The sequence below is a fragment of the Kryptolebias marmoratus genome, linkage group LG16 (genome assembly GCF_001649575.2).
Source record: "Kryptolebias marmoratus isolate JLee-2015 linkage group LG16, ASM164957v2, whole genome shotgun sequence".
In the NCBI taxonomy this organism is placed as follows: Eukaryota; Metazoa; Chordata; class Actinopteri; order Cyprinodontiformes; family Rivulidae; genus Kryptolebias; species Kryptolebias marmoratus.
In genome coordinates, this window is record NC_051445.1 from 15,567,853 (window position 1) to 15,594,608 (window position 26,756).

Sequence of the window (26,756 nt, forward strand, 5' to 3'; positions counted from 1 at the left end):
GAGAATAAAGCAAATACAACACTTTCTCTCTTCTATTCATTTTTATTTTTACTTTGTGTAAAAATTGTATTTAATTTAGTAAAGCTTAAGTGGTAAACAATTTGATTATGTCTGTTCAGATTTTAAAAGTTTCTTAATAAAACACTAAATATTTTCAACAAAACGAGTCAATTGAAAGTAGTAGCTACTCCATTATTTAAAAAAAAAGGACTTTTCTCATAAAAAATAAACAACCAACTGGAGTTTGTGCCTCAGTTTTTGACGAGCCACCGTCTGCGCGACAATGAAAGAATACATTTCAGTAAATAAAACTCAACTTCATATGGCACCGTTATTATAAATCTCGTTTTCTTCTTCATTTCCGGTATGGGGCAGTAATGCGCATTGACGTTGAGTACGTAAATGCGTCATTACGTGCTGGAGCGCGTCCTGCGTCGCCGCCATATTGGATAGGTCTTCCCTCTCCGGCAGCATAAACAAACAACAGGAGTAACAGCAGAGCGAGCTGCTATGCCTGTGTATTGTGCAGCCTACGGCTGCAGTAACCGGCGCAGTATTGTAAATAGATCACGTGGGATTACCTTTCACAAGTAAGACTGAACAATAAGTTTGGTTTTTTGAACGTTTCTGACATTATGTCATCGTAGCTAACGTTATTCGGCAAACAAAAAAATGCTGACTGGAAGAACTGGTGCTCTCTCTCTCTTCTTCACATTTTGAAGGTTTCCCATTAGGACAGATTTAAGGAGGCGATGGAAAGATGCAGTCAGAAGGGAGAGTTTTGTTCCTAATGAGTCGACTGTGCTCTGTAGTGAACATTTCAAGCCAGAGGACTTTGACAGGACCGGTCAGATCGTCAGGCTTAGAGATGGTGTGATCCCATCTATCTTCAACTTCTCATCTCATCTCCATAGAGTAGGTGTTTTTTTTGTGTTTTTTTTACAGTACATACTAGCAGAAATGTCTATGATTGTGTATCACAATAAACTATGAGATCAAGTTGGTTTTAATGAAGTTGTTTTTAAGTATTATGTCTTATATTTTAGCCTGTAAGACCTTGGAACCCAAAAATTTTAAGGAAAGCTGAAGAGAGCCTACCAGTGGATCTTTCTCAGCATTTCTCTGAAAGTGAACCTCAGCCCAGTGATGTGAGTATTTTTATTTGACATGAGCATCATGGCTCTGGTCATATTCAGATCTCTTCCTTGCTTTCTGCAACTCTTTTCAGATATACTCACACATCCACTTTTTACATGTAAATAAAGAACACATACACGCTTCCTTTCACTAACACCCATGCATGCACACACCCTTTCTCGCTTTCTCATACTCGCAGTGCTAGCAGTGATATTTCGGGTATGAAATTAAAAATGTGTGCCTGCACATGTGCAGTGCTATGCACCAAACAGCTGTGTGTGATATGATATAAACGTCATGACAAACATTTTGGTCCTTCTCTTCATTAGGACCACTCCTATGCGTCGCCCACTTGTCTAAAGGCCAGACTCAGTGAAGCTTTGGGTAGCGTGGAGAGTCTAGAGCAGGAGGAGCTGAAGGCAAACACCCAAGAACAGAGAGCAACAAAGAACGTAGAGAGTCTTCTGGAGGATCTGGAGGAAAAGAACATTAAAAATGAGGAGGTGAAAGAAAGGGTTGAATTCCACTCAGGTAAGATGAATTGATGATACAACTTTGAATTTATGTTTGAGTTAAAAGCTGAACTGAAGTGTTTTGAAGCCAACATCAGTTGAAAGAAAAGGATTTAGTATAGGGTTTTGGGTTAATATATATATATATATATATATATATATATATATATATATATATATATATATATATATATATATATATATATATATATTAAGAACTGAACATTAAAGAAACCATTCAGGTGTTTTTGGCTTTTTCCGTGATCCCCCTAATGTGCGAAGTCCTCAGAGCCGCTGAGGTTCATAGTATTCAGCAGTTCATCTGTGAGTGGATGAATATCAGTACAATATAGTTCAGTTCATTGGAATTTATTGTTTGAACCGGCAAGAAAATACCACTAGAGTTCAATTTTTTGGCTTCCCGAAAGGTAAAACCTTTCTCAGATTTGGATCCATAAACTCCGATGTGGGAATTACTATCAGAACTCGGGTTCGGATCACATCAAAGAGAAGCACTGCTCCGACCCTCGCTTTTGTGGTAACTGAATTTCAGATAGTCAAGATGGTGCCGGTGTTCACGACTTGCCATCTGTCTCTCCCAATAGTTTGTTTGTTTGTTCTGTTTTTGACACTTTTTGTCACAGACATAAACTCGGTGCTGGTATATGAACACCAGTCACTGTTGGATTTCCGCCCATTTGCCACTAAGCTCGCTTATTTTAATCATAATGAGTACAGCAACAAGTGTCCTCCTTTACTGGCAAATGTTCCTAAGTACCTGCTCTGTGATGTGCACCTGCCTGTCCGGAGACACCGGTTCAGATGAGGTGGAAAACACACGACGGCTGGTACAGCTAAAAACCTGCCTTGCACTTTTTTTCAGTGATTGGATCTGACTATCGTTTGTCCTGGCGCTTTATGGATCCTGTCATTCCCTGCCTGGTTCTGTTGGTTGGATCCAGTGTTCACAGTTGTCCCGTTTGCAGCTGTTTCTCGGGTCTTAGGAATCGGGGGATGAACTTGATAACTTGACTTCTCAGGCTGTGGCGCCTGCGAGGACGGCCCTGCTAAACGCTTGATCGCGAGCCAATAAAACCGTTATTTTAAGTGATTTTTTTTAGTGGCTTGGATTTTATGTGTGTGTGACAGAAACCTGACTGAGTTTCGGTGAGTCCAGTTGTTTCTTTGATCTTTTACCGGCAGACTGTTAATTTCTTAATGTACCGAGGATTTCTGGACGTGGTGGAGGTTTAGCAGCTGTTTTCAAGAAGAAGTTCACCTGCAAACAACTCCTATCTGAGTTTTTTTATTCAGCTTTTGAACTTCTATTTGAGTTGGGTCCCTCCCACCCGACGCTTTGTGCAGTTGTTTACAGACCTCCCGAATATCACAAGGATTTTATTAAGGATTTTTCTGAGTTTTTTGCTGAAAATATGCCCAAGTATGATCGTGTTTCAATTGTTGGTGTCTTTAACATTCATGTATGCTGTCCCACCAAGCTGTTGGTCAAAGATTTTCTTAACCTTTTAGACTCTTTTAATCTTGTTCAGTCCGTGTTGGGTCCAACACAAGAACCAGGTCACACCCTGGACCTTGTTTTGTCTCATGGTTTAGTGGTTTTAAACATTGAAGTATGTGACGCTGTGTTTGAAACCTCTTTGCACTGTTGTGATTTTAAATCCATGATTCCGACACATCGTCGTGTTTTGAATTCTTCAGCTGCTGAACAGTTTTCTGCTGCTTTTAATGAGGCTTTAGAGCATCCTACTGGTTTTAATACTGAAGAGATCACCTCTAAATTTTATCTATGTCAAATGGTTCTTGACATTTTTGCTCCTTTAAGTCTGTGAAACCTAACTGTGACCCTTGGGTAAATGACATCACTCGTTCTGCCAGACGAGAATGTAGGAAAGCTGAACAAAAATGGAAAAAAGACAAACTATGAGTGTCTTATCTTATGTACGTGAGAGTCTGTGTAGGTGTGTGTGTGTGTGTGTGTGTATGTGTTTTTATATATATATATATATATTTGCTGGTCAAGGGCAGGGCATGAAGCTCTTGGGCTCTGTTGTGTTCTTGGACCTTCTGGTGCTCCTCGCAGCAGAGAAAGGGTTGCCATCAGAACCACTTTTAGCATGCTTAAAAAACAGAGATATTCTTGCTTGCTTTGCAGGTTTTTGCGACATATATATATATATATTTTTTGTGCTCTCTCTCTGCTGGCAGGAGCGTTTGTTCACCTGGTTGAGGGCGTACCACGTGACTCTGCGTGTGAATATGAATCGTATTTTGATATGTGTTTTTTTTTTTTCAAGTTTGGCTCTTCATAATGTGGAGGAGCGACCACAGAAATAGCTCTGTGATCTGGCGTTATTTAAATTAAATTAACCTGCGGATAATGGTAGATAAAACGCTGCACTAGCTCCCAACTGGAGCTAATTGGATTATTGTAACTCTTTGTATGTTGGTGTAAACCAGGCCAGCCTCTCACGACTGCAGGTGGTTCAGAACGCTGCAGCTCGTCTCTTAACACAAACAAAAAAGCATGAACATATCTCCCCAGTGCTTGCTTCCCCTCACTGGCTCCCTGTTTGTTTTAGAATTGATTTTAAAGTTTTTTTGTTGATCTATAAGGCCCTGAATGGGCAGGCTCCTGTAAACCTGTGTGACTTCCTGCAGCTTTATGTGCCCTCTACATCCCTCAGATCTAATAATCATTTGTGTTTAGTTGTACCGAGGTCCAGGCTGGTCCACAGAGGTGATCAAGCCTCTTTAGTTGTAGCTCTTAAATTGTGGAACCAGCTGCCCTCCAGATCAGACAGGCTTCATCTCTTGGGGTTTTTAAGTCTCTTCTTAAAACACATTTGTACTCACTGGCTTCTAATACTGCACAAGAGTTCAGGAATGGGCTATTTTTATGGTTTTTATTTTGGCCTATTTGTTTTTTTTTTAGTTTTTTTTTAGTTTGTTGTTTGTAATTTGTTGTTTTTGTATGCAACACCTTGGCCAACCACAGCTGTTTTATAAGTGCTGAACTTGATTTGATCTTTTCAAAGCGGGGCATGCACCACACACAAAAATATGAAGGGATTATTGCTGAGAAACTAATTCTGAGAAGGCTCAGGATTGTGTGTGTGTGTGTGCGTGACAGAGAATTTAAATGAACTAAACATTTCTTTATTAAAATATAACATATATTCATTTATGCATTTATTAATATGCCATACCATATATCTGTCTATGTTAAAGAGCATAAAACAAAGCATTTCAGCATGAAAACACGTATTTTTAATGTGTGAAAGCGTCCTGTATCATAACTACGTCTCTGCTGTTTGTAACAAACTAAGCCGTGTGAAAATCGGGTAAAAATTCGTGGATTTCTGATTGTTTTAGTTGGGCTTACAGCTTCCTCAGTACAAATAAATGCACTGGGGGCGCGTGAGAGCCCCACCTAAGATGGCGGTATATAATGGCAATGCGTCAGAAAACTGAAATAACGCAGAAGAAGAAACTTCTACTAGAGCGAGAGTGATCGTACCGCGCATGCGTGAGATCTAATTGTGTTGTTCATCAGTGCTCGCAGTAGTTGTGCGAGATGCGTCCTTTTAAACGGCAGTAAACGACACAATCGACAGTGTGTTTTTAAATTCCCGTCTTCCCTCCGCCCGGCTGGACCGTAAAGTTAATTAGTGAACTTCTAAGAAAACATCGGCGGAGCTGTTTGGCTACAGCTCAGCATCGAGAGTGGAGCTAACGCTGCTAGCAAACAACCACGCCAAGATGGACGAGTCCGCTGCCGCAGTGATCAGAGAGGACGATGCCGACAAAAACTACTCCCACAATGACGACGAGACGTGTGAAAACAACAACAACCATCCATCTCCAGAGGACTCCCGTGACGGTAAATATCCAGCAACTTGAAAAGTAGCTCTTGCTGGTGTCATCTTTGCAGCACTTCTTCGTTCACACGGATTAACTTTCTACACTAACCATCTAGGAGCATGATGGTGTGCATGACCGAGATATATGTGAACTTTTTCACAAGAATCAAGTAACCCTAACTAACAGTAAGCACAAGATGCCAAGCCGGGTACATTAATTGACGTGAAACGTTGTTGATTAAACTGCATTAGTCATTTAGTGTCCGAGAAAAACAAAAGTCTGTATTTTATATTCGAAAAGAATACGATATAATCATTGTACTCATGTCAAGATGAAACGTTTAACCCTGGGGTGTGTCTTTAACTGAGAACATGAACCTGATCTGCAGATTAGGCACAAAAGCTTAGAGGTTCATGTTAATAAATTGTGACAGGGTTGAATATGTATATATATATGTATATATATATATATGTATATATGTGTGTGTGTGTGTGTGTGTGTGTTTGAAATGCACTAAAATGAAATGATCTTATCACTGGTTGTTCAATACTCTGCAATGAATCCTTGATTTTTGTACATTTTGCTTCTAAAGAGTCCAAATTTATTGTATATTTAAGTTTTGAGCAATACTTATTGCATAGAGGAAACAAACCACTTTAAGGGTCAAATTCTATTCTGGGTTATATAATCCAAAATGTCTATAAATGCAAGATGAAGTTGACCCCTCCCCCCAAAAAACAAAAAAAAACTTGTTTGTAACATTATTTTTGCCTCTGAGTCGAAGGATGCTTGTAATGATTTGATTTGTAGTTTTGTGTCGGGAGGCTTAACAAACATAACAATCCTCTAAAGTAGTCAGATTAAAACATTAAAATAAAAATGAGTAGAAAAAAGCAGCTTTTGTTGTTGTGTAAAAAAACACCACGTCTCATCTGCTTTAGCTGGTTGTATCCCCCCAATTTTTTTTTTCCTGAAAAACATGAATATCAAGTTCAAATTGAGAAAGATGTAAATATTTTTGACCGTTCCACTTTAAGCTGATGTGATTCCAGACTGAAGTCTGGTTATTATATTTGACTGGGCGGCACGGCGGAGCAGCGGTTACATAAGGAAGGTCGCCGGTTCGCCTCCTGGCCTTTCTGTGTGGAGTTTTCTCCAGTTTCCTCCCACAGACCAGAAACATGCATGTTAGGTTCATTGATTGACTCCAAATTGTCCCTAGGTGTGAGTGAGAGCGTGAATGGCTGTTTGTCTCGTTTGTCTCTCTGTGATGGACTTGCGACCTGTCCACGTGTCCCCCGCCTCTCACACAATGACCGCTGGAGATGGGAACCAGCTCCCCTGTGACCCTGCACAGAAAAGCGGGTAAAGAAAATGGATGGATGGATGGAAGCAATTCATTTGCAATGCAGAAAATCAATTAGTGGCTTACAGAAATCCTTTAACTAGTTACTCCACCTCTCTGGTGACGAATCATCTGCTCATTTCAAACATCAGTTTCTTTAAAAGCAATCATGTAAATTAAACAAATTGAAAATCATTATGTTGAGTTCTGCTTTGGTCCTTCATATATTGTACCTTTTTTTAAAAAAATTATTTTTGCTTTCTTTTATGGAATGTCATTTTCCATTGTTTTTATTTAATTGTAATCATTTTGGGAACTTATTTTGTTTTAAAATAAAGACATATTTGAACTTAAACTGTTCTGTGAGGTTTTTTTTGTTTTGTTTTTCTTCTTTCTTATTTTTTTAGAAGCAGGAGTCTCTTTGACCTCCTATTTTCCCGTTTCTTTTTCTAGGGGTTGGGGCTTTCTGCTGTCGGGATTGTGGAGCAGCCTTCAGAGAAGAGGCAGCCTACTTGGAGCACCGCCGTCTTCACCCTCAGCAAAACACGTATTTAAACAGCCAGTCTGATGCAGAAAAGGACAATGAAACACCTTATCTTTGTACCTTATGTTCACTTTCATTTGTTGAGATAAATGAACTGCGCTCACATTTGAAGAACCATAATCAGACCTCTTTAAAGGAGTCTGTTATTGTAAATAATTCTGGACTGACTAAACATCACACCTATGTTTGCCCAGATTGTGGGAAATCGTATAATGTGATTGGATACTTTCTCAACCATCTGCGCTCACACAAGCAAGCTTCTAAATCGGTTTTTAACAACCTGGAGCATTTAAAGAAGAAGTCATTTCAGTGCGAGTCCTGTGGAAGAAATTACTCTCGAGCCTCGGCTCTCGACGCCCACAGACGCTGCCACGAAGAAAAGCTGATAAAGTCAAAAAACAGGAGCTTGGGAGGCAACGTTGAAACCGGAGAGTCCGCGGCGGAACCAGAACCCAACAAAAATCAACCCAAAAATGATTCCGGGATGCATTTTAAGTGTTCGTGTGGTAAAAGGTTTTTAACCTGGTCACGTCTAAAAACGCACCAGAGATTCAGCCGCTACAGCCGGTGCGCTACAGAAGAAATGAAACAAAAACAAAAGAAGAGCAGCAGTAAGTGCTACTGTACTGGATGCAAAAAGACTTTCAGGGGTCACGCTGCCCTCGTTAACCATCAGCGGTGTCACGCCATTCACATGACTATCTCGAAGGAAAGGTTCACATGTGAGGAATGTGGAAAAGTATTCAAGACTCGGACGTTCTACCACAAGCATCAGCGCTTGGTGCACAATGCCGAGACCCCAGCCAAATCTTTTCTCCATCAAGTGTGTCAGGTTCAGAAGAAGGCGTTTGAATGTAAAGACTGTGGACGGAAGTTTTCCAGAGCTTCAGCGCTTCAGTCCCACCAGCTTCAGCTCTGTTTCAAAGAAACAGACCGGGAGCCTCAGACTCACCCCTCTCTGCCACATCAAGACATCATATCAGAAGGTTGTGGGATCAAGTCCGAGCACTCTGCGGCTTCTCTGGAAGAAAAAGTGCAATCGGAAACTTTTCCTGCCGCTTCTACTGAGGACGAATCGTTCACAAATGACACTGATAATGACACTGAGAGCTGTGAAGCTGGGGACTTCAATGTACAGGTCATTAGTGGCAGCGAGTCTGAGGACGAGGCGGCTCAAGACCTGAATCCCGATCTTGAGCTGCTGTGTGAATCGGATCAGGATGTGAGAGATGACGCCGCCGGCGACGTTTCCCCTGGATGTCTCATGTCGAAGTCAGACTTAAAAATAGTTCAGATTGACTTCGATCAAACGAGCGGGGAGTTCGAGCTGATGGAGAGCGGAGCCGAGACTCAAACTGCAGAGCAAAGACTCGATTGTCCAGAGTGTTACCGCTGGTTTACTAACCCCACGTCGCTGCGCGTTCACAGAATGTGGCACGGACTCCGTAAGAGGAGACAGCAGAATCAAGGTCAGTCAGTGGCATGTGAACCCAGTAACTATGAAGCACAATTTAAACACACACACTCCCACAGCGGTCACACTCAAAGCAGTGGTTTGTTGAATCAGGCTGAGGCGTTGGTGAAGAAAACCTTCGCCTGCAATGAGTGTGGCGATGTTTTCTCTCTGTTGTCTGCTTTAGTCTCCCACCAGTTGCATCACCCTAAAAGAAAACAATTCCAGTGCCCAGATTGCATGGAGTCTTATCTGCATGCAGCCAGTTTGTCTAACCACATGAAAACTTGCCCTGCACAAAAGAGGGCAAACGTTTCGGTCAGTAAGAAAGAATACAATCCAAAGAAAACCCTGCTAGGCCCAAAGATCTATCATTGTGAGCAGTGCGGAAAGGGGTTTTGGTCTTTAGGGGCTTTCTCACATCACAAGCAGAATCAGACGGAGTGTACTGAATTGAGGCTCAGGAAAGGTCTCTCGGGATCTTTGCACTCAGTTAACGAACGCTCGCGCTCCATGGTCAAAGTCGCGTGTCCGATTTGTGGCCGAAAGTTTCGCCACAAAGGCATCATGGCGCTGCACATGCGGAGGCACGAAAACGGCAACCACAGGTGTGAAATCTGCAACCGGTCGTTCCGCCTTTTTTCCAGCCTCGTCCGCCACGAGGTCGTCCACAGCGACCAGCTGCTCCCGCCGCCCATCAAGTCTTTTCAGCACCAGGTGGAGCAGCTGAAGAAGAACACGTACAGCTGCCCGGACTGCGGGAAGCTGTTCTCGCGGGCCAAAGCGCTGCAGTTCCACATGAAGAGCCACGGCTACGAGTCCGGGAGCTCGCCGTCATCCCCACAGTCCATGGTGAAAGTGAAAAACCTGCAGTGCGCAACATGCTTCGCGCATTTTAACAACAGTGCGTCTTTAAGGGCTCATCGAAAACTTTGCGTTAAAAGAGAGGGGGAAATCATAGTGAAGACTGAAGTGTCTAAAAATGATGCAGTAGAAATGTGCTCTTATTCCGACACGCAGCAACACTCGGACCAAATTAAGGAACGTCCTGACATAAAGGATGATGGGGACATTGGTGAGCAACAGGTTGAAACGCACGCCAGTGGGGGTAATGTAGAAAATCCAGGCTCAACCTATTTGAAATACAAATGCAACGCATGTGACAAAAGTTTCTCCGCGGCGGGAGCTTTGAATTTTCATAAAAGAATCCACATTGAAGACAACGAGTCGATAACAAAGTCCAATATCAATCAAGCTCTGATGTGTAAGACGCCGAGCAAAGAGGAGTCGGGTAAAGGTCTAATTCAGTGCTCGGATTGCGGAAGGCGTTTCATGACTAAATCGGCCCTCGGCTGCCACAGATGGTGGCACAAAGTAAAGCAGTGTTCGCAGTCTTCACGCAAAGAAGACAATTTCAAAGCCGTCAGCCACAAGACCGAGGACGGACCTTTTCAGTGCCAGAAATGTGAGAAACAGTTTTTCAACCATCGCGTTCTCCAGCGGCACCAGGTCTTTAACCCTCTGTGTCAAATCAAAACCGAGCCGGACCTGAACAGAAATGAGGGCACGACCAGCACGCCGGGGCTGTTTTCATGTCATGAGAACGAGCACTGTGAAAGTTTGAAAGTGGCAGAACGTCAAGGAGAGGCCTTAAAGCCCATCCCTGAGCACAGCGATGTTAACGCTGTTGGGGCTGAAGCCTCTCCACCGGCCGTGAAGCCAAAACCCCACCAGTGTCCACTCTGCTCCTCGACTTTTGCTAAAGCAAGAGGTCTGCATGCTCATAAATGGCAGGCCCACTCAAAGACCAAGAAGTGCAAGAAAAAGCTCAGTGCGAGAACGGAGCGTTCTAAATCCAACAGCGAAGTGGATAAGGCGGACGACTCAGGGATGGTGAAGAGCAGCACTGTTGGTAGAGGAAGGACAAACGTCAGAGCAGATCCTCAGCCTGAGAGGTTTATTTCCTGTCTCGACTGTGGGGAACAGTGCAGCTCTGCAGCTTCCCTCCTCGACCATAAGAAAGTTTGTTTAGCTGTGAAGCAGGAGTCTAAAGCGGAGACGGAATCTCCCGAAGCCGCAGCCGAGGTTCCCCCGGCTCTCAGCCGTCTGCCGGAGCACACGGTCAAATGTCTCTTCAAGTGCGATAAGTGTGGGAAAGCTTTCCAAACGGAGGAGCAGTTGGGGACCCATAAGAACAAGGCGAAGAGCCGGCCTCACTGCTGCGCTCTGTGCTGCCACGGCTTTTGGACGGAGAGCCAGCTGCAGCAGCACCTCGCCTGGCACGATGAGGTGCGCTTCAGGCTCAGCGCCGCCGTGACCTCCAGTCCTTTAAGACCCAACGTCCCCGTCGCCGCCGACAAGTCCTTCCCTTTTTATCCCGTCATCACCCAACCTCCTCTCAACCCAGGCGGCTGGTGGCAAAGGGAGCACAAGGACGAGCGCTGTGGCGAAGCCTTTCTTTCCCAAAACGCGTTAGAGAAACACAGATCCCAGCAGTGTGGCAACTTGTACCGCTGCTTGGTTTGCTCCAAAACCTTCAGTCACGTCAAAGACCTCGTTGATCATCACCAGGAATGTATGAGCGGTCACAGAGGACAGAGTGACACCCCTGCTGCTGTCTCATTAGGAGACACAAATGGCCTTAACTTGTCTTGAATGTGGAACAGGTTTTTGACCAAAACAAACAAACGTTTTGCACCAGCGTTGTACAGAGCATGCTCACGGAGTGTTAAAGCTCATGCGATCACACGGTAGACTTTTATTTTGTTTCTTTCTTTCTGCAAAATTTGTTAAGTTGAAGTAGAAAATGTTAGTTGTTTGTGTAATCTCAGGCTTTTCTTTGACACTGGACCAGGATCTCTGTAAATGTGAAAGCGTAGCTTCTTCTACCGACTTGTGTTCATTCAGAAATGTAAAGCTCCAATGCAACGTTTTGATTTGTATTTGTTTTTAAAAAGATGAATGTCAGCTGAACCTTTTCAGACCCTGTGGGGATCACTCAATAACATGTTAAAGTTTATATTTAGATATTTAAAGGAAAAAAAAAAGATAAAGCGCTGATGTCAAATCTCACGAACTGAGGTTAGAAGTTCTGTTACACTGAAATACATTCATTAAACCGTTTCTGAAGACACTGAAAATTAATCTTCACCCTTTGAAATGTGTTCAAGTTTTGTTGCTGTTATTTTTTTTAAACCCTGAAGACTTTCCTAAAAGCACTGCTGCTGTACATGTTTCAACGAAAGTTAAAAGAAACTGAATGATCTACTCTGTTGCCAGTATTGAACACGATGGTTATTAACTGTAAAACCGATTTAACATTCAAGTAGCTTTATGTATTGTAAATCACATTCAGCATTTAGTGATTAATAAGCTCCTTTTCATGTCTTTATAGTGATAAATATATACATAAATATATTTTGTTGTTGTGGAAAGACTACTGATAAACTAAATTAGTGTTTGTTTCTGTAGAAAAGTGGTTAGAAGAAAACTTTTGACTTCATTTTTGGCTGTTTTCTTTTTTTTTTCCTTCCTTCTTGCTGACCATTTTGATGTTTGACTACTTGTTTCAGAAAGAAAGAAGATAAAGTTCTTTAAAAAGTCACCTTATGAGTTGTGTGAATAATTCAGCTTCAGTTTGATTTTTGTTTTCTGTTCAGTTTTTTGTTTTTCTTCAATGATAATAACACGTCTCGAGGTGTTTATGTGTCTGAATATAGCAGTGAACGTGATTAACAGAGCCGTGTGTCTGCCAGTGAAAATAGATGGAGACTTTTAAATGTGTTCAACTTTCCTTGTAAAAGTGGGCGCTCGTTGTTCCTAAAGCTGAGGAACCTTACAGAAACAAAATAACCAGGACTTGAAAGAGCCTGCAAAGTTAAGTTTGACTCGATATAGCATTTCATTCGCATATGTTATAGTTTATTTTACAACTTTGTGGAGTCAAAACAGTTGATTCTTGACAGAAAGGAAATCTATATTTTACTACAACTAATTCTTGTACCGTGGATCTTTGTTTTCTTTTCTTTTTTTTTTTAAGTTTTAAAATGCAGCGTCTTCAAAAGTCAAGAATTTCAAACTAGAAATCATTGAAGTTGATGGATCACATGTTCATAAATGTATTTCCTCATAGTGCTGAAGATGTGAATAGATTTTAATGAACAATTTAGGATTTGTGTTCAATTATCTTTGCTAACAATCAGCATGTTTCTCCTTTTTCTAATATATGTGGATAAGCTAGAAAATCCTAGGGGGAAAAAAATGTATGAACACTTTGAAATACTCGTGAATTCAAATGTATTAAACAGGCTGTCTTGGTTTACTACAAAACGCTAATTTAATGTTGTCTCTTTTCTTTGTAGACAAGGAGTCCAGCATTCTCTGCAATGACTGCGGACTGATGTTCACGCACGTGGATTCCTACCTGACTCACCTGCATCAACATGCCCTGGAAGAGGAGGAAGCTCAGCTGGAAGACAGCAGGTCTCCTGCAGTGGGTCAGGAGACCAGAGAAGACGGGGACGAAGATGTGAGCGAGGACGGGGACGAGGATGGGGACGGGGACGGGGACAGGGACGGCTCGAGCAGCTCGAGCAGCTCGAGCAGCTCAGCGCAAACGCAACTGCCGGAGTTGACCCAGAACACTCCAGCAGCCTCGAAGAAGGAACCGCTCCCAAAGGGTTACGGCTGCCTCGCTTGTGGGAAGATGTACTTTTACCTGGAGTCGTTTAAAAAACACTTAAAGCTGCACAGCAACCCGCCCTCGGCAGGACACAACTGGCGAGGGAGAAGCCAGTCCGGGAGCGAGCCGGGCCTGCGGAGTTACGAATGTCCAGATTGCGGGGTGTCATTTATCAGAAAGACGAGCTTCATCAGTCATTTGAGGGTCCACAGGTCACGCAAACGCATTCGGTCGTCTCTCCTCAGGTGTGATCAGTGTAACAAATCCTTCACAAATGTGAAGTCGTGGATGTCTCACACGAAGCTCCATAAGCGGAGGCGTTTTTGGTGTTTAAGTTGCGCCCGAGGCTTCTTGGACGAGGCGTTGCTAGACAAACACCTGCAGCGCCACAGTCTGAGGCAGAACAGCCACGGCAGCGAAGACAAGAGCTCCCAAATGGTCAAAGAGGAGGTCAAAGGGGAGGGATACTTCATGTATCCCTCCCCTTTCTGTGAGAAATCTTTCAGTCATAATAAACAATTAAGTGCACACCAAATACAGCATCTCCAACACCTCGAGAGCCACATCAAGACTTTAGGTCCCTCCACCGTAAACACGAAGGGCCAAGAGTTTAACGGCGCTCAACTTACAAGTGTGGAAGAAGAAGAAGAAGATGAGATGAATGCAAATGCGGAAGAGCTGCAAACGACTATGGCTGCTGAAGGTGGAGATCCCGAAAACTCAGAGGAGTCTGACTGCGGTGAGCCCATGCATCGCTTGAAGGTTCCCAAACCTCCCGACGAGCCGGGCACGGAGACCACACGGCCCCCGGCGGAGTGGGATCAGGGCAAGAAAGAGCCAACCGTGCACAGAGAGCACAAGTACTGGGAATGGGAGTGCATTGAATGCGACATGGGCTTCGATGAAATGGCAAAGCTCCACCTGCATTATATAAAACACGCAACAGGCGAGGTGCCTATACCACAGCATGACCCTTAGGGACGAGAGCCCTCAGGATTCTTTCTGAGGAGTTTTCTTTTTTAAAAAATCTATGCAGATTTTTACCTTTTCATTAAAAGTTACTGTTTTTCTGCATTAGAAACCCAGATTTTTCAGATTTTGGCAGAGAAATACATAAAGGATATCTCATGAGTTAGTCGTAGCTGTGAAATTATACTTTTTTTTTGTCTTTTAATTGAATTTTTGGTCTTTATGGAGAAATCAAAGAGGGAAAAAGCAGAAACTAAGGGATGCACCATTCTTGTAAAACTAAAATAATAAATGCATTTTCACTGATTTCTAGTGTGTGTCTTTGTTCAGAGACAATGGGACTTTTTAAACCTGCTGTTTAATATGGGGAAATCTGTTGAGATGGAATGGGTACGAAAGCCTTTCTGTACAATGTAGAACAAAACCAACGTTCCTCTCTATCAAGGAGAGGAAGCCGCCCTCTCCCCCCATCTTTCTTCAGAGTGAAGAAAGATTTTGGATAAAAGACGAAACGTATCATCTAAGAAGAAACCGCCCAGAGGACCTGACTCAACCTCGTTAGATTTTTCTCCCTGGGTTATTGAGCATGCATCAGGACTTGACTTAGTGTTGTGTTGTCAGCTGGTTCCAATCATTGTTGTTGGTTTAAATGTAAAACTTAAATCATTTGAAATTTTGTCTCGTCAAATAGTTTAAAAATGATGATGGATTTAAAAAAAGACCTGCGAGTCTTCCAAGAACAGAACAGAACAGCTGGACGTCCGTTAACAATAGTGCCCCCAGAAGCTTAAGAGAGGGCCAGAGCGCGCTATTGTTTTTATACTTTCCCGTCTTTTTGTACTTACAAAGCACCCTGGGACAATCTTTATTCAGTCAAAGGAATAGTACCTTGAAAAGCAAAGTGGTTCACTTGGATTTAACAGGTAGTATTTAGTTAGTTTGGTTTAATGTTACTCTAACACAGGGGTGGCCACTATCCTGCAGGTTTTCCTTGTTTCCCTGCTCCAACACACCTGATTCAGTGGTTTAATTCCCTCTTCATGTTCGGCAGAAGCCTGTTAATCACCCATTGATTTAAATCAGGTCTGTTGGAGCAGAGAAACAAGGAAAACATGCAGGATGGTGGCCCTCGAGGACCAGGATTGGACACCCCTGCTCTAACATATTAAAACTTGCTTAATTTGACTGTTAAAAATTAACTCAAGACAATTGTGTAATTCACACAACACCCAGAGTTAATTTTCTAGTGTGTCTGCTAAGATGCAATAACAATAATATATAAATGTAATGGATCATTATTTAGTTTAAAGTATAAAGAATATGTGGTGAAAGAAGTCAAAACAGATTTAATTGGTAAGGGTAAAATCTTGCACGTAACAGTGTAACATTATGTGAAAGTAATGTAGTTTTGAATATAATGGTCTCAATTTTGCTCCTCTATAAATACAAATGGAAAGAAGAGAAGTTAGAAGTAAAAAACACTATTCAGTTTGCACCTTTAACGGATTAATTAATCGGTGGCTCACGTTATTAGAGCAGGAAAAACCACAGTACCCATGATGCCCTTCGCGCCCCCTGTCGGGCGTGACGTCACGGGGTCCGCGGCTCCTCGGCTGTGGCTTTGTGAGAAAAAGGACGCGGAGATGTTTTGGGCGGCGGACGAGGCAAAGCAGGTAACCCACGTCTATTTACACCCAGCCGTTTGGTCGGAGGCTCCTCGTGTGTTCGTGTATAGCGAGAAAAAGACGAGCCGAAGGGATATTTGGCGTCCTGAACGCCGTAGCAGACCAAAAACGCGGAGATTTGCATCCTGATTTAACCCAAATATGTGACTTCAGCTAACTGGGCTATTGTTATCTGTGTATATCTGTTGCTATTATGGAAAAGGTTTGACAGGAAAACAGTAAACAGGCTTAAACAAAAGCTATAGCATGATATTTAAACATCTTTTAATGGGGAAACAGCCTTCAGCAGCTGCCCCCCATCATGTCCATCAAGCTATTGTAATTCAAATGTTTTAAGCCCAGTGAGTGTCCCAGCTGTCCCTTTGTGGGTTAACTTATATTTGCTGCTTTTGATATGACTAATGGATACAAAATAAATATAGCAGTTATTCACATGAAGGCAAAGGGTGGTGCACCTGTCTAACTGGGTCTTGTGTGTCTGCATGTGTGTGTGTGGAAAAGGGACACAATTTCCTTTGAGAAGCCGGGTGAAGCAGAGAGCCATGCAGAGTCTACCCCTGGAGCCCGCCGAACCCTGCCCCGTGTCCACGTCGACCCCAGAGAAGCTACCAGACGCTGAGGCTCAGCCGGACGCACAAGAGAAGGAGGACGAGTCGAACACTGCAGCAGAAACCACAGCGGGTCAGTCAGGAGCGCAGGCAGCTGAGGCACCTTCCAACATGGCGGTCACTGAGGCTGGTGTCCTTTCTGAGAGCAGGGACAATAAAAGTGACCCAACAGAGCCGGTTCCTGGCCCCAAAGCAAACCCCGGGAGGAATGGACACAAAGTGAAGAAGCCCGATAAAGGTGTGGGCAACGTCAGGAAATATATTCCTTCCAAGAGGGCCATGATGGATCCTCTGAAGATGGACATGTCCAAACCAATAGTTATGCCTCTCACATGTGAGTATTTTCAGTGTTGAATGCATCGGGGTCAGCATGACTCTCAAATTGGTCAAGGATTAAAATTTACTGACACAGTTATGACCAGGGATTAAAAAAGGGGTGGGGGTGTCTTAACATCACACATTTTCTTGTTATTGTTATTATATTATTCTGTACAGCTCTTCTTCCAGCATGGTTGAGACTGTGTAAAACAAAAACAAACCCAGAATATCCCGGTATGACTTGGGCCTTATGTTTTCCTTAAAAAATACCTACATTGATCAGCAGCTTGCTCATAATTGTTATTTTGAACCCAAACGTTTAATTATTATTCTTTAGTCAACCCGCTACCGAACTCAATCGACCCTTTATTTCCCTCTTAGATCTGTCAGAACAAATAATAAAACCACTAATTGTTTAGCAATTTGAACTTATTCAGACAGGTCTGGACTGCAGGCAGGTGAGTTCAGCAACGACACGTTCACTCGCTGAGAATCATTATTCATAAATTGTTGAATTATTTGTTCATACAATCCTACCCCTTTAATCTTGACTTCTGAGAAAGTTTTGAGCGTTGTTCCTCTCGACCTCAAATTCAAAATAATCATAGTTCATTGTCATAAGTAGATGTTAAACTTAAACAGTTTAACATTTTTGGTACCCCATTGCTTCCAGTTTATAATGACATTTCATCAGTTTTGAACCAGGCTTGGTTTAGGAAGTGTGCATTGCTTTAATTAAATCATTTAAATTTAAGCCTATAAGCTCACTGCTTTTAAAATTATAGTCCATATTTCTACTGGTTAAGAGCTCCTGTGTTGTACATAGTGCCATGTTTTTATTTTACAGTGTAACATAAAATATTTGTTTTAAAAAATACATAATTGAAAATAGCGCACAGTTTTGCTTTACAGCATTGTTTGCATTTTAAAGTTATTTCTTCTTTTGTTGAATCAGACTGATTAGATCAGAAGCATCCAGACAATTGACTGACTTTTTATATCTTTCAGGATATTTTAGATTCTACGACTGTCTCTGTACAGAAAAGAGGGGTTTTGTGTTACACGTTGACTCTCTCGGCTTTGTTTTGCTTTTCTGCAGCGGCTGAGCTCTCCCTGCAGTGCATGGACTGCCATATCATCTTCAGCGACCACAAGAGCAAGCAGCGCCACCTGAAGCTGAGCCACCCCGCCGAGTACGAGCAGTGCATTCTGAGGAACTCCCTCTTTGCCTGTTACGTCTGCGACCGCCACTTTACGAACTCCACGGAGCTCATGGCCCACCAGAAGGCCCACACGGAGAAGAAACCCTTCAAGTGTCCGCTCTGCGTGCAGGCCTTCAAGAAGTCGTCGGAGCTCACGGCTCATAAGAAGACTCATTTTGGCGAGCACGGCTACGCCTGCAACGACTGCGGCAAGCCGTACAAAACCATGACGCTGTTGAAGTACCACCATCGCTCGCACACGGGGGACAAGCCGTACATCTGCAAGGAGTGTGGAAAGAGGTTCAACATGTCCAAAGCTCTGCAGAGACACATGGAGTCACATTTACCAGAAGGAGCTGAAGGACATGAAGCAAACCCCACAGACAAACCAAAACAGAATAAAAATGATGGTAAGGAAAATGTCTGGCGTAAGCATGTTTTTATATAAAATCTACAAATTACGTCTTTTGTTTTTAACACGTTTTTTTAAAGCCTTAGTTGGCCCCGTTTTGTTATGAGAGCTGATAATTAACTGTAGACACTTTTTATCTGCTAAAACTAAGAAATTGAACAAAATCAGTACCTGTTGATTTTAGGCTTTAATACTAAGAACTGAAGCGTCACAAAACTGATCACTTACCTGTCAACTCTTAGTCTGAATAATGTTTTCTGTGTCAAAATAAACTAACTCTGTCTCTGTCAGCTTACAAAACCATCACCGCTTTCCTATTTTATTATTTTCAGGCAATTCTCCAATGAAGTATCCTTGTTCGGTCTGCAAAGCCACTTTCAAGACTCCCAAAACGCGGCAATATCACATGAAAACTAAGCACAAGCTCGCGGCAGCCAGTGTTGCCCCCCTGTCTGGGCCGCAGTCGAAACAAAGTTCGCCCATTATAACCCCGATATCTGTTTCTCAACCATCACTCTTACAATTAGAGCCTCACGGACCTCTGCAGAGAGTGGACGCCAATATCGACACAGAGCAGATTCGCAAACTTATTGAATCGTTGGGAAACGTCCAGAAAGTGAACCAGGTTGTCATACTGGGGCAGGTGCCTCCTAATGCCCCCCCGCTCGAATTGCAACAGGTGTCAGAACCGACAGAGCTGGTGAACATGAATCTCAGTCCGCCACAGTTAGATTTTATTGGACTGAAACAGGCTGAGTCTAAGACGGCTGAGCTGGATCCTTCAATCGACCCAATGGAGCAAACAATTATACTGGAACCCATTACTCCAGATGGGCAGCTGGAAAACCCTTCCTTCTCAGATCTCGGCTCCCACGTTGCGTCAGGTGGACATATCGAACTAACACTCATCGGGCCTGAGCAAACGGAGAGACATGGAGGTGATGTGATGCATCAGATCTTCCAACAGCCTGAGGACGTTGCGACTCCAATGGTTTGTCAGAACGAGTTGGATGAGCTCAAAGAAAACCTCGAGCAAACAGTCATATTAGAACTCACCCCGGCTTTGATGCCAGCTATGGAGCTGGACCAAACCCAGAGTGAAACACTAAATGAAGTCGCTTCCTCTTCTCTGGTGCTCAACACTGACCAGGAGGCTCCTGATCAGACTGCAATAAATGAGCAAAAAGACAGCCTTCCAAGTCCACCACCTGTGCCCACAGAGCAACAGGACCTTTGTTCTTCCTCGTTTGCTCCATCAGACACACAGCCTCCAAGTAAATCTAAAGAAGATTCAGAAATGGAAAATGTAGGTCTAGATCAGGTGCCTGAGGTGGATAAAAAGACATGTGATCAGGCTAAGCAGGATCCAATTGAAGAACTACCGGCAGAAGGGAAGAATACCCCGTCTGAAGTCCCATCTGCTAAAGATGAAACCAACTCACAGTTACAGACCACACAGACCTCAGAGTTCTCTGTAAATGTAATGTCGGCTCAAGAGCTGGTCAAGGTACGGAAAAGAAAGCCAGCCAGGACATTTTTTTTCCAAGGGTACATGCACGACCTGCTGGACTTTCAATTCGATGCCAAACCAGCCAAGCGCCAAAAAACAAAGAAGTCTCATCTTGTTGTGAAATTTGGTTCACAAAACAAGGACAAGAAAAGCAAGAAGCAGAAGAAACAAACGCAACAGCACCAGCCAGTGCGGGAAGAGCCGATGAAGAGTAGATCACCAGCGAAAAAACTCTCAGAGAAAAAAGTACAAACGCCCAAAAAGACAGGAAAGGGGAAAAAGCAGAAGTCGGGGGGGAACGCGTTATCGGGAGGTGACGTAAAACTGCCTTCAACGCAGACACCGCAGGTGCAACAAGCCAAAAAAGATGCAAGTAAGAAAAAAATGAAAAAGCAAAAAGTAGCGCACTCAAGTGAGCACAAATCTGCGGCATCGCCTGTGTTTAAAAAGAAAAAACAAGCAAAGGTATTGCAAAAAGATCAACCCAAGGGCGCAAAAACTGAAAAAGCAAAGGAAAAACCAACAAAAGAGCAAGCTGAGAAAGCAGAAGAAGCTGGTTCACACATAAATCAGGACGCCCTACTGTTATTGAAAGGTCATAAACAGCCCCAACTGAAAGTCTACAAGTTAGACCCTTCGAAGGCTCCCGGCCAGACACCGGAGACGTCACCTCATGACTCCCGAACGGTGTCTCACACAAGCAAGTCTGCAGATAGTTTCACCGCGGACGGCAAGAAAAAAGGAGGGAGAGCCAAGAAGAACCAGAAAGCTCTTTCCCTGTTGTCGGCGTTAAAGGTTTCCCATCCGCCACCTGAGACTGCACCCGCCAAGCCAAGGACCCCCAGGAAACGTAAAGCGCCCTCGAACGTGGAGACTGAAGGAGTGATAACTTCCAAGCATGCCTTAGAGTGCAAGAACTGTGGCGAGAAATTTAACGAGGTCTCGTCCTTTCAAAAGCACAAGATGAGCGCACATGTGGTTGAGAGTCCGAGGCTCATGTACACCAATGGGAACATCTTCGAGGGCGTCTCCGGGTCAGACCTGTTCCAACGTCCAAAGAAAAACAGTAAGATCGTTAGGGTGATGAAATCTCCCATGGACTGGGATACCGAGCCTGAAACGGCATTAGAGGACAGAGAACGAAGTGTCTCCTTCCCAGCTTTAATCCCATCTCCATCCTTACCAATCCCTCCCCAAGATGCTGAAATGAGTACCTACGAAGATCAGGATGGAAGTAAAACTGTGGCGGATAAGCAATCTTATCCCTCTCTAGATGTTCAGTCACCATGCAATGAAATAAAAAGTAGGGAGGCTGACCTAAGTGTCACGTCCGAGTCTTCGTTTTTCACCTCCACTCCGACACAGAGTTCGGAGATGGGAGAACCTTTGGTGTCAGGTGAAGAAGACGAAGAAGCCACTAAGGATCCCAAGGCTGAACCGGAAGGCCAGGGCAACACAGAGGAGGACTTTAAGGAGGATTTACTTCTGGAGGTCGATTTAGTCACGGTTGGGGAGCAGAGCGAGAGAGATGACCCAGTTACGCGTGCTGACAGCATCGACCAGAACGAGTCCAGTGAGTGCTGCAGCTCTGATAGCGTAGGTCCGAACAAACACCTCGAGCAGGTTAGGAATGAAACGCCAGAAAAACATCTAACCTCTCAAACAGTGTCATGTTCCACTCATCAAATGGTGGTCAAAGAAGAGAACGAAGAAACATTAGTCCAGAAGAGAAAAGAAGTAGGGAATCGAGATGTTACAAGAGAAACTGATCATCCAGAGATGGATGTCATAGCAGTTGGAGACGACTACAAAGGAATGGAACTGGAGAACGAACAGGATGAATGTCAGGTAGTTTATGAAAAGCATAATGTTTTCCCAGATTTGGAAATGGCTAACCATGGGACTGGCACAAAGACGCGGCCCTGTAATGAGATTACGGACACCAAAACCAGCCCTCCTGCGGCATCCTTGCCCTCCATTCCTGCCACGTTGGAAAAATCCCCTGAGAAACCAGTTGTGTTTGAGCTGGCGTCTCTCAGCACAAGTGTTGATGAAATGATGAGTGAAGGGGGCGCGCAGGGAGAAGAAGACAATGAGAGGGAGAGCGACCAGTCCCCGGGAAACATCCTGGAGAGGTTCCTTACGTCAAGGCAAAGAGCACCCGCTGACCAGGAGGCCGAGAGGAGCAAACAAAAACAGGTGACATGTCGCTTATATCATTTAGAAACGAAGATGAATTTGACTTTTGAAATATTTAAACGGTTCTTTTCGTTCCAGGCTTTAAGCACCACCGCAGAGAACGATGTACACATTCTTGGAGGCCCAGAGATCAAGGTGGAAGAGAACAGCTCAGATCTTCTGCTGGTCACACCGCCCCGTCAGACTCCCGGTGTCCAACCAGAGCATCATCAGAGCATAAGGAGTGTTCTGGTGAAAGAGGAAAGCAGCTCTGTGCTGAACAGTACTCAGGACCCGCAAGGCAGCAAGCGCATGCAGTGGAACCTGGAACCAGTCGGCAGTGAGAATACAGACATCCCATGTGAGTTTTAAAGACTTCCTGTCACGTTTCAGTGGTTTTTACGTGTCTCCACCGTGTTACAAAGCTTTATCTAAAATGCCTCACTGGCAGTCTAGGTTTTGTTCTGTTATGTCACCATTAAGCGCATTTTCAACTCTCACAATGGCCAGCATTTCCTTATTAGAGACAGTCTTTAGTTACCAAGGAAATGCTGTGACTAACATTTCTGATGCAACCTATTTGCATCAGAATTCATATTCGTAAATGGTGTCACTCCCAGCTTAACTGTGTTCCAGCTACAGGTCAGGTGGAAAAGCCTTCATCGTTTGGGCGGAGTGTTCAGTGGCTTTTTCCCACTTGTACTTTGGAAATTCTGACTTTTGAGCTCAAATGTAACACATTAGTTCTGAAGATAATCTCCTCACAAGTGTAAGACGATCGTCATTACTTATTGTACATCAAAGACCTGTTGCTGCTGTTAGCTTTCTTAACTGTGCTGTAAGCATCTGAGCTGCGTAGAACCTGAATAACTGCGGAGAAAATCAGAAATTGTGAAAGTTTCCTAAAATCTGTAAAAAAAATGTTTGTCCTTTGGTTAAAAACTGCAGCAATTAGACAAAAAAATATTCAGAAATTGACTGTTTGGAGCTGGTGAATCAAATGTAACTATCCTAAAAAAATTAGTATATTTAGTGAAACATTATTTAGCAGTTATTAATTTATAGGAACATGACTTTTTGTTAGCTGAACAGCTTTATGTGACTGACGTTTGAGCAGCTTTTAACTGTAAACAAACATTAAACATGTTTACCATAAGCTAGAAAATTCCCAACTAATAAATGCTGCTGCTTCTTCTTCAGCAGAAATGGGTGAATCATAGTTTTGGATTTCTGTTTTCAGTGATAGAGAGCGCTGAAACAAGGGACTGTCGAGTCACCCCGGAGTTCAACTCCAACCAGTGCATCTTTTATCCCGTGAAGGAGGAGGAGAGGGAGGTTCTGCTGGGGACCAGCAGGGGGCGCTCGACCCCTGAGGGGTCTGATAATCCAACTCAGGCTGCAAACTGTGATGCACGTGAGTATCTGCCTTAACCACATTGTTTAGATTCTCTTTTTAATGAAATGGTATAAGGGGGAAAAAACAACATTTAAACTTTGATCTTGATGAGACAGATGATAGAAGACCGTCTCCAGCAGAATATCAGGAGACGGCAGCCAGAAGTCCATCAGAACCAGAGGGCGGTGAATTCACAGGCAGACAAGGTTTGTGTTCACAATGTGCAACCAGTCTGAGCTCCATCCCTAAACTCTCTCATGAACCAATAGTAACCGATGTTTCAGCTGTGTCTGACTCCGAGTGGCAGCGTCCGTCAGACCTCCGGGACTTTCTGCTCCAGAGCTCCGACGAGGAAGAGTCGACGGAGTTCGGATTGTCTGAGCCCCAGCTTGACAGAGAAGCAGACATTTTGGCGTACTTCAACCAGTACGAGTCGAGCAGCGAGCAACAGCCGAACCAAACCTCAACAAAGTACAGTAATACTTCACTATTTATACCTCTGCAAGCTTTCACTGAGCCACCCGAAAACACATAAGCCTGGAAACACGATGAACCTGCTTTAAATGTTTTATAGAACACTGAGGAAGAAATGGAGTTATCACAAATGCATTTGTTTTTCTTCCATAGTTTGCCAACTTCTGCAATCCAGCTCCAAGCACAGAGTGTTGAAAACAGGTCAAGAGAGCCCATTAATTACTTTTCCGAATATTTTAGTTGGGATTCATGGGTTGAAATCGCCACTTGCACAAATAAACAATCCAACGTGTTGAATCCTGTTACGCCCAAAGAGGTTGCCCGTTTTGTTGGGGTCCACATTGCAATGGGGACATTGAAGGTCCGTATTCCTGTTGGTTTGATGTCTGAAATGATTCGTTGGTTGTTAGACGGGAGGACAAGCAAAATGTTGGCGTTCATTGGGTGTCTGCTGTTGCTTTTTTCAGTTTCCCAGTCCGAGGCTCTACTGGGAGGGCCTGACCAAGGTGCCACTGGTCGCTGAAGCCGTCCCTCTGACCCGTTTCCTCGAGCTGTCTCGCGCGCTGAAGCTGACTTCTCCTTCTGAAGATTCAACTAGCGATGACGGCAGAAGCCAACAGCAGAGGGAAACCTGCCCAAGCAGTCTGAGAGTAGTTCCTCAGAGCGGAGACAGGCAGTACGAAAGCGACACCTCGGACGGTTTGGGAACACACACCGATCCTCTGTGGAAGGTTCTGCCGTTGTTGCGTCGCTTCAACGCAGGCTGCCGGTCGCTCAAACGACAAGGCGATTACGCCGTCGATCAACACTCGCTTCCTCTGGTTGGTGCAAATTGCGACAACAGGCCGTCTCTCTGCTGCACTACGTTAACCGGGCTTGATGGTTTTCTCATCCACGTGGATCTCAAACTGGATCTGTCGGACAAAGAGGACGCGGTGGAAAAGATGGTCCCCCAGGGCAGCACGGTGTTCCTCTGTAAGCAGGAACTCTCCACCCCGGCGATGCTGGAGCGCCTTCTGGCTGCCGGGGTTCATGGCGCGGGCAAAGTGGGAGGGGCTCGAGGACACATCGGGGATGAGTTTGTGAGCTCCGACGGGAAGCTGATGCTGCGCAGGTCCTACAGTGGCTTCATTCTCTCCACCGCTGGGAACGGCCAGAGGAACATGGCGTCCCTCGTGGAAAGCTTCGAGAAGGCCCAGGCGTCGGCTCGTTTCAGCAAAGAGCTGCAAGATCTGTACTCCATCCCCCTGACGGCGTCCGCGCCAACCTGCTGGCCCCAGGCGGTGCTGTGGTACCTGACGGACGCGGCCCTGGTGAACTCCTGGCTCCTGTACCGACGGGACCACGGGGCGGCTCCTGCCCCCCTGACCTACATGGCCTTCAGACTGGAGGTATCCAAGGCTCTGATCCGCTCCAGCAGCTCGGACACTCAGGACTCGGTCCCCCCTCAGCCGCCCTCAGAGAAGACTCACAAAGCAAGTGGAGCGCCCAAACCCGTCCTGCTGGAGGAGAGTCCTCTGCCCGACGCAGCCATTCGCTACGATGGTTCTGGCCACTGGCCCGAGCAGCTCGGAGAGGGGGAGGGCGGCAGGTGTCGTTTTGGAGACTGCCAGAGAATGTCCCGAGTGTTATGCCTTAAGTGTTGCGTCTTTCTTTGTATCTCGCGCAACCACAACTGCTTTTTGAATTTTCATAATCAAGGGAGTTTGGGAAAAGAGTAGTGACACTATGTTTACTTTGTACTTTAGAATATCTTGCTCTTGAGTCTTGAGTCTAGACTATAATTGCTTTTATTTATTTTTTATTTTTATTTGTGTTAACCCAGACTCCTCTGTCCTTACAACTTCTCAGTGATGCCTTTCAGTAGCACCGTCATTCCTGTGTAGGATTGTTGGGAGGCAGTTTAAACAACAACAACAAACAAAAACCTCTGATGTGGCCCATAACTCTTTGGCCAGTTGTAAAAATGTAAATGTGTCTTCAGAGGGAAATTTAAAACGGCTAACCACACTCTGTGCTGTGAAACATTTCTAGGATTGTGTGTTTGTTTTTTATATTTATTTTTCACCTGATCCAGTTTTACATCAATTATGAACTGATTTTAGGTTCTGTGAATTGAAGCATTATTTATTTTGATTTAGAAATCCATTAAAAATTGAAGGAAAAATTAAAAAGTTCACTGATTGTTCATTTGTTTTCCTTTTAAATGTGTTACAACTTGTGGTGCGTTCAAGTGTCACAGTAAGTCACAGGTATACAGTAAGTCAGTATTTATAATGTCAGGGTGCTGAAACTATCAAAAAGCAGACAAATAAAATTCAACTGTAAGCAAGTTGTTTTTTTTAACCCCCTTATTTTATTTACATCAGATTAAAATGTCTTTAAAACTTTGCCACAAAAAAGTGAAGAAAAGTCACAAACATTCTACAGTATAATTGTAGAATATTACA

The 26,756-nt window shown here is 43.9% G+C and overlaps 2 protein-coding genes across 7 annotated transcripts; both read left to right on the forward strand.

The window, feature by feature from the left end:
- Window positions 1-463: 463 nt before the first annotated feature.
- On the forward strand, window positions 464-14,829 carry si:ch211-261d7.6 (zinc finger protein 208). 4 transcript variants are annotated; one of them, XM_037980406.1, is made up of 6 exons: window positions 464-590; window positions 723-915; window positions 1,047-1,148; window positions 1,467-1,668; window positions 7,330-8,889; window positions 13,235-14,829. In XM_037980406.1, exons 1-6 carry the CDS (start codon window positions 511-513, stop codon window positions 14,530-14,532), a joined length of 3,435 nt encoding a protein of 1,144 aa, XP_037836334.1. In that variant the 5' UTR covers window positions 464-510; the 3' UTR covers window positions 14,533-14,829. The 4 variants fall into 4 exon arrangements, with proteins under 4 accessions (XP_037836334.1, XP_024865644.1, XP_037836333.1 ...); XM_025009876.2 differs by lacking the exon at window positions 7,330-8,889; XM_037980405.1 differs by lacking the exon at window positions 13,235-14,829 and having other exon boundaries at window positions 7,330-12,477.
- Window positions 14,830-16,090: 1,261 nt separating this feature from the next.
- LOC108245979 lies at window positions 16,091-26,494 on the forward strand. 3 transcript variants are annotated; one of them, XM_017433270.2, is made up of 10 exons: window positions 16,091-16,196; window positions 16,710-17,150; window positions 18,234-18,746; window positions 19,081-22,457; window positions 22,536-22,797; window positions 23,677-23,850; window positions 23,949-24,038; window positions 24,117-24,303; window positions 24,460-24,667; window positions 24,774-26,494. In XM_017433270.2, exons 2-10 carry the CDS (start codon window positions 16,751-16,753, stop codon window positions 26,025-26,027), a joined length of 6,465 nt encoding a protein of 2,154 aa, XP_017288759.1. In that variant the 5' UTR covers window positions 16,091-16,196; window positions 16,710-16,750; the 3' UTR covers window positions 26,028-26,494. The 3 variants fall into 3 exon arrangements, with proteins under 3 accessions (XP_017288759.1, XP_037836330.1, XP_024865635.1); XM_037980402.1 differs by having other exon boundaries at window positions 23,970-24,038; XM_025009867.1 differs by lacking the exon at window positions 16,091-16,196 and having other exon boundaries at window positions 16,773-16,889; window positions 16,966-17,150.
- The last annotated feature ends 262 nt before the right edge of the window (window positions 26,495-26,756 follow it).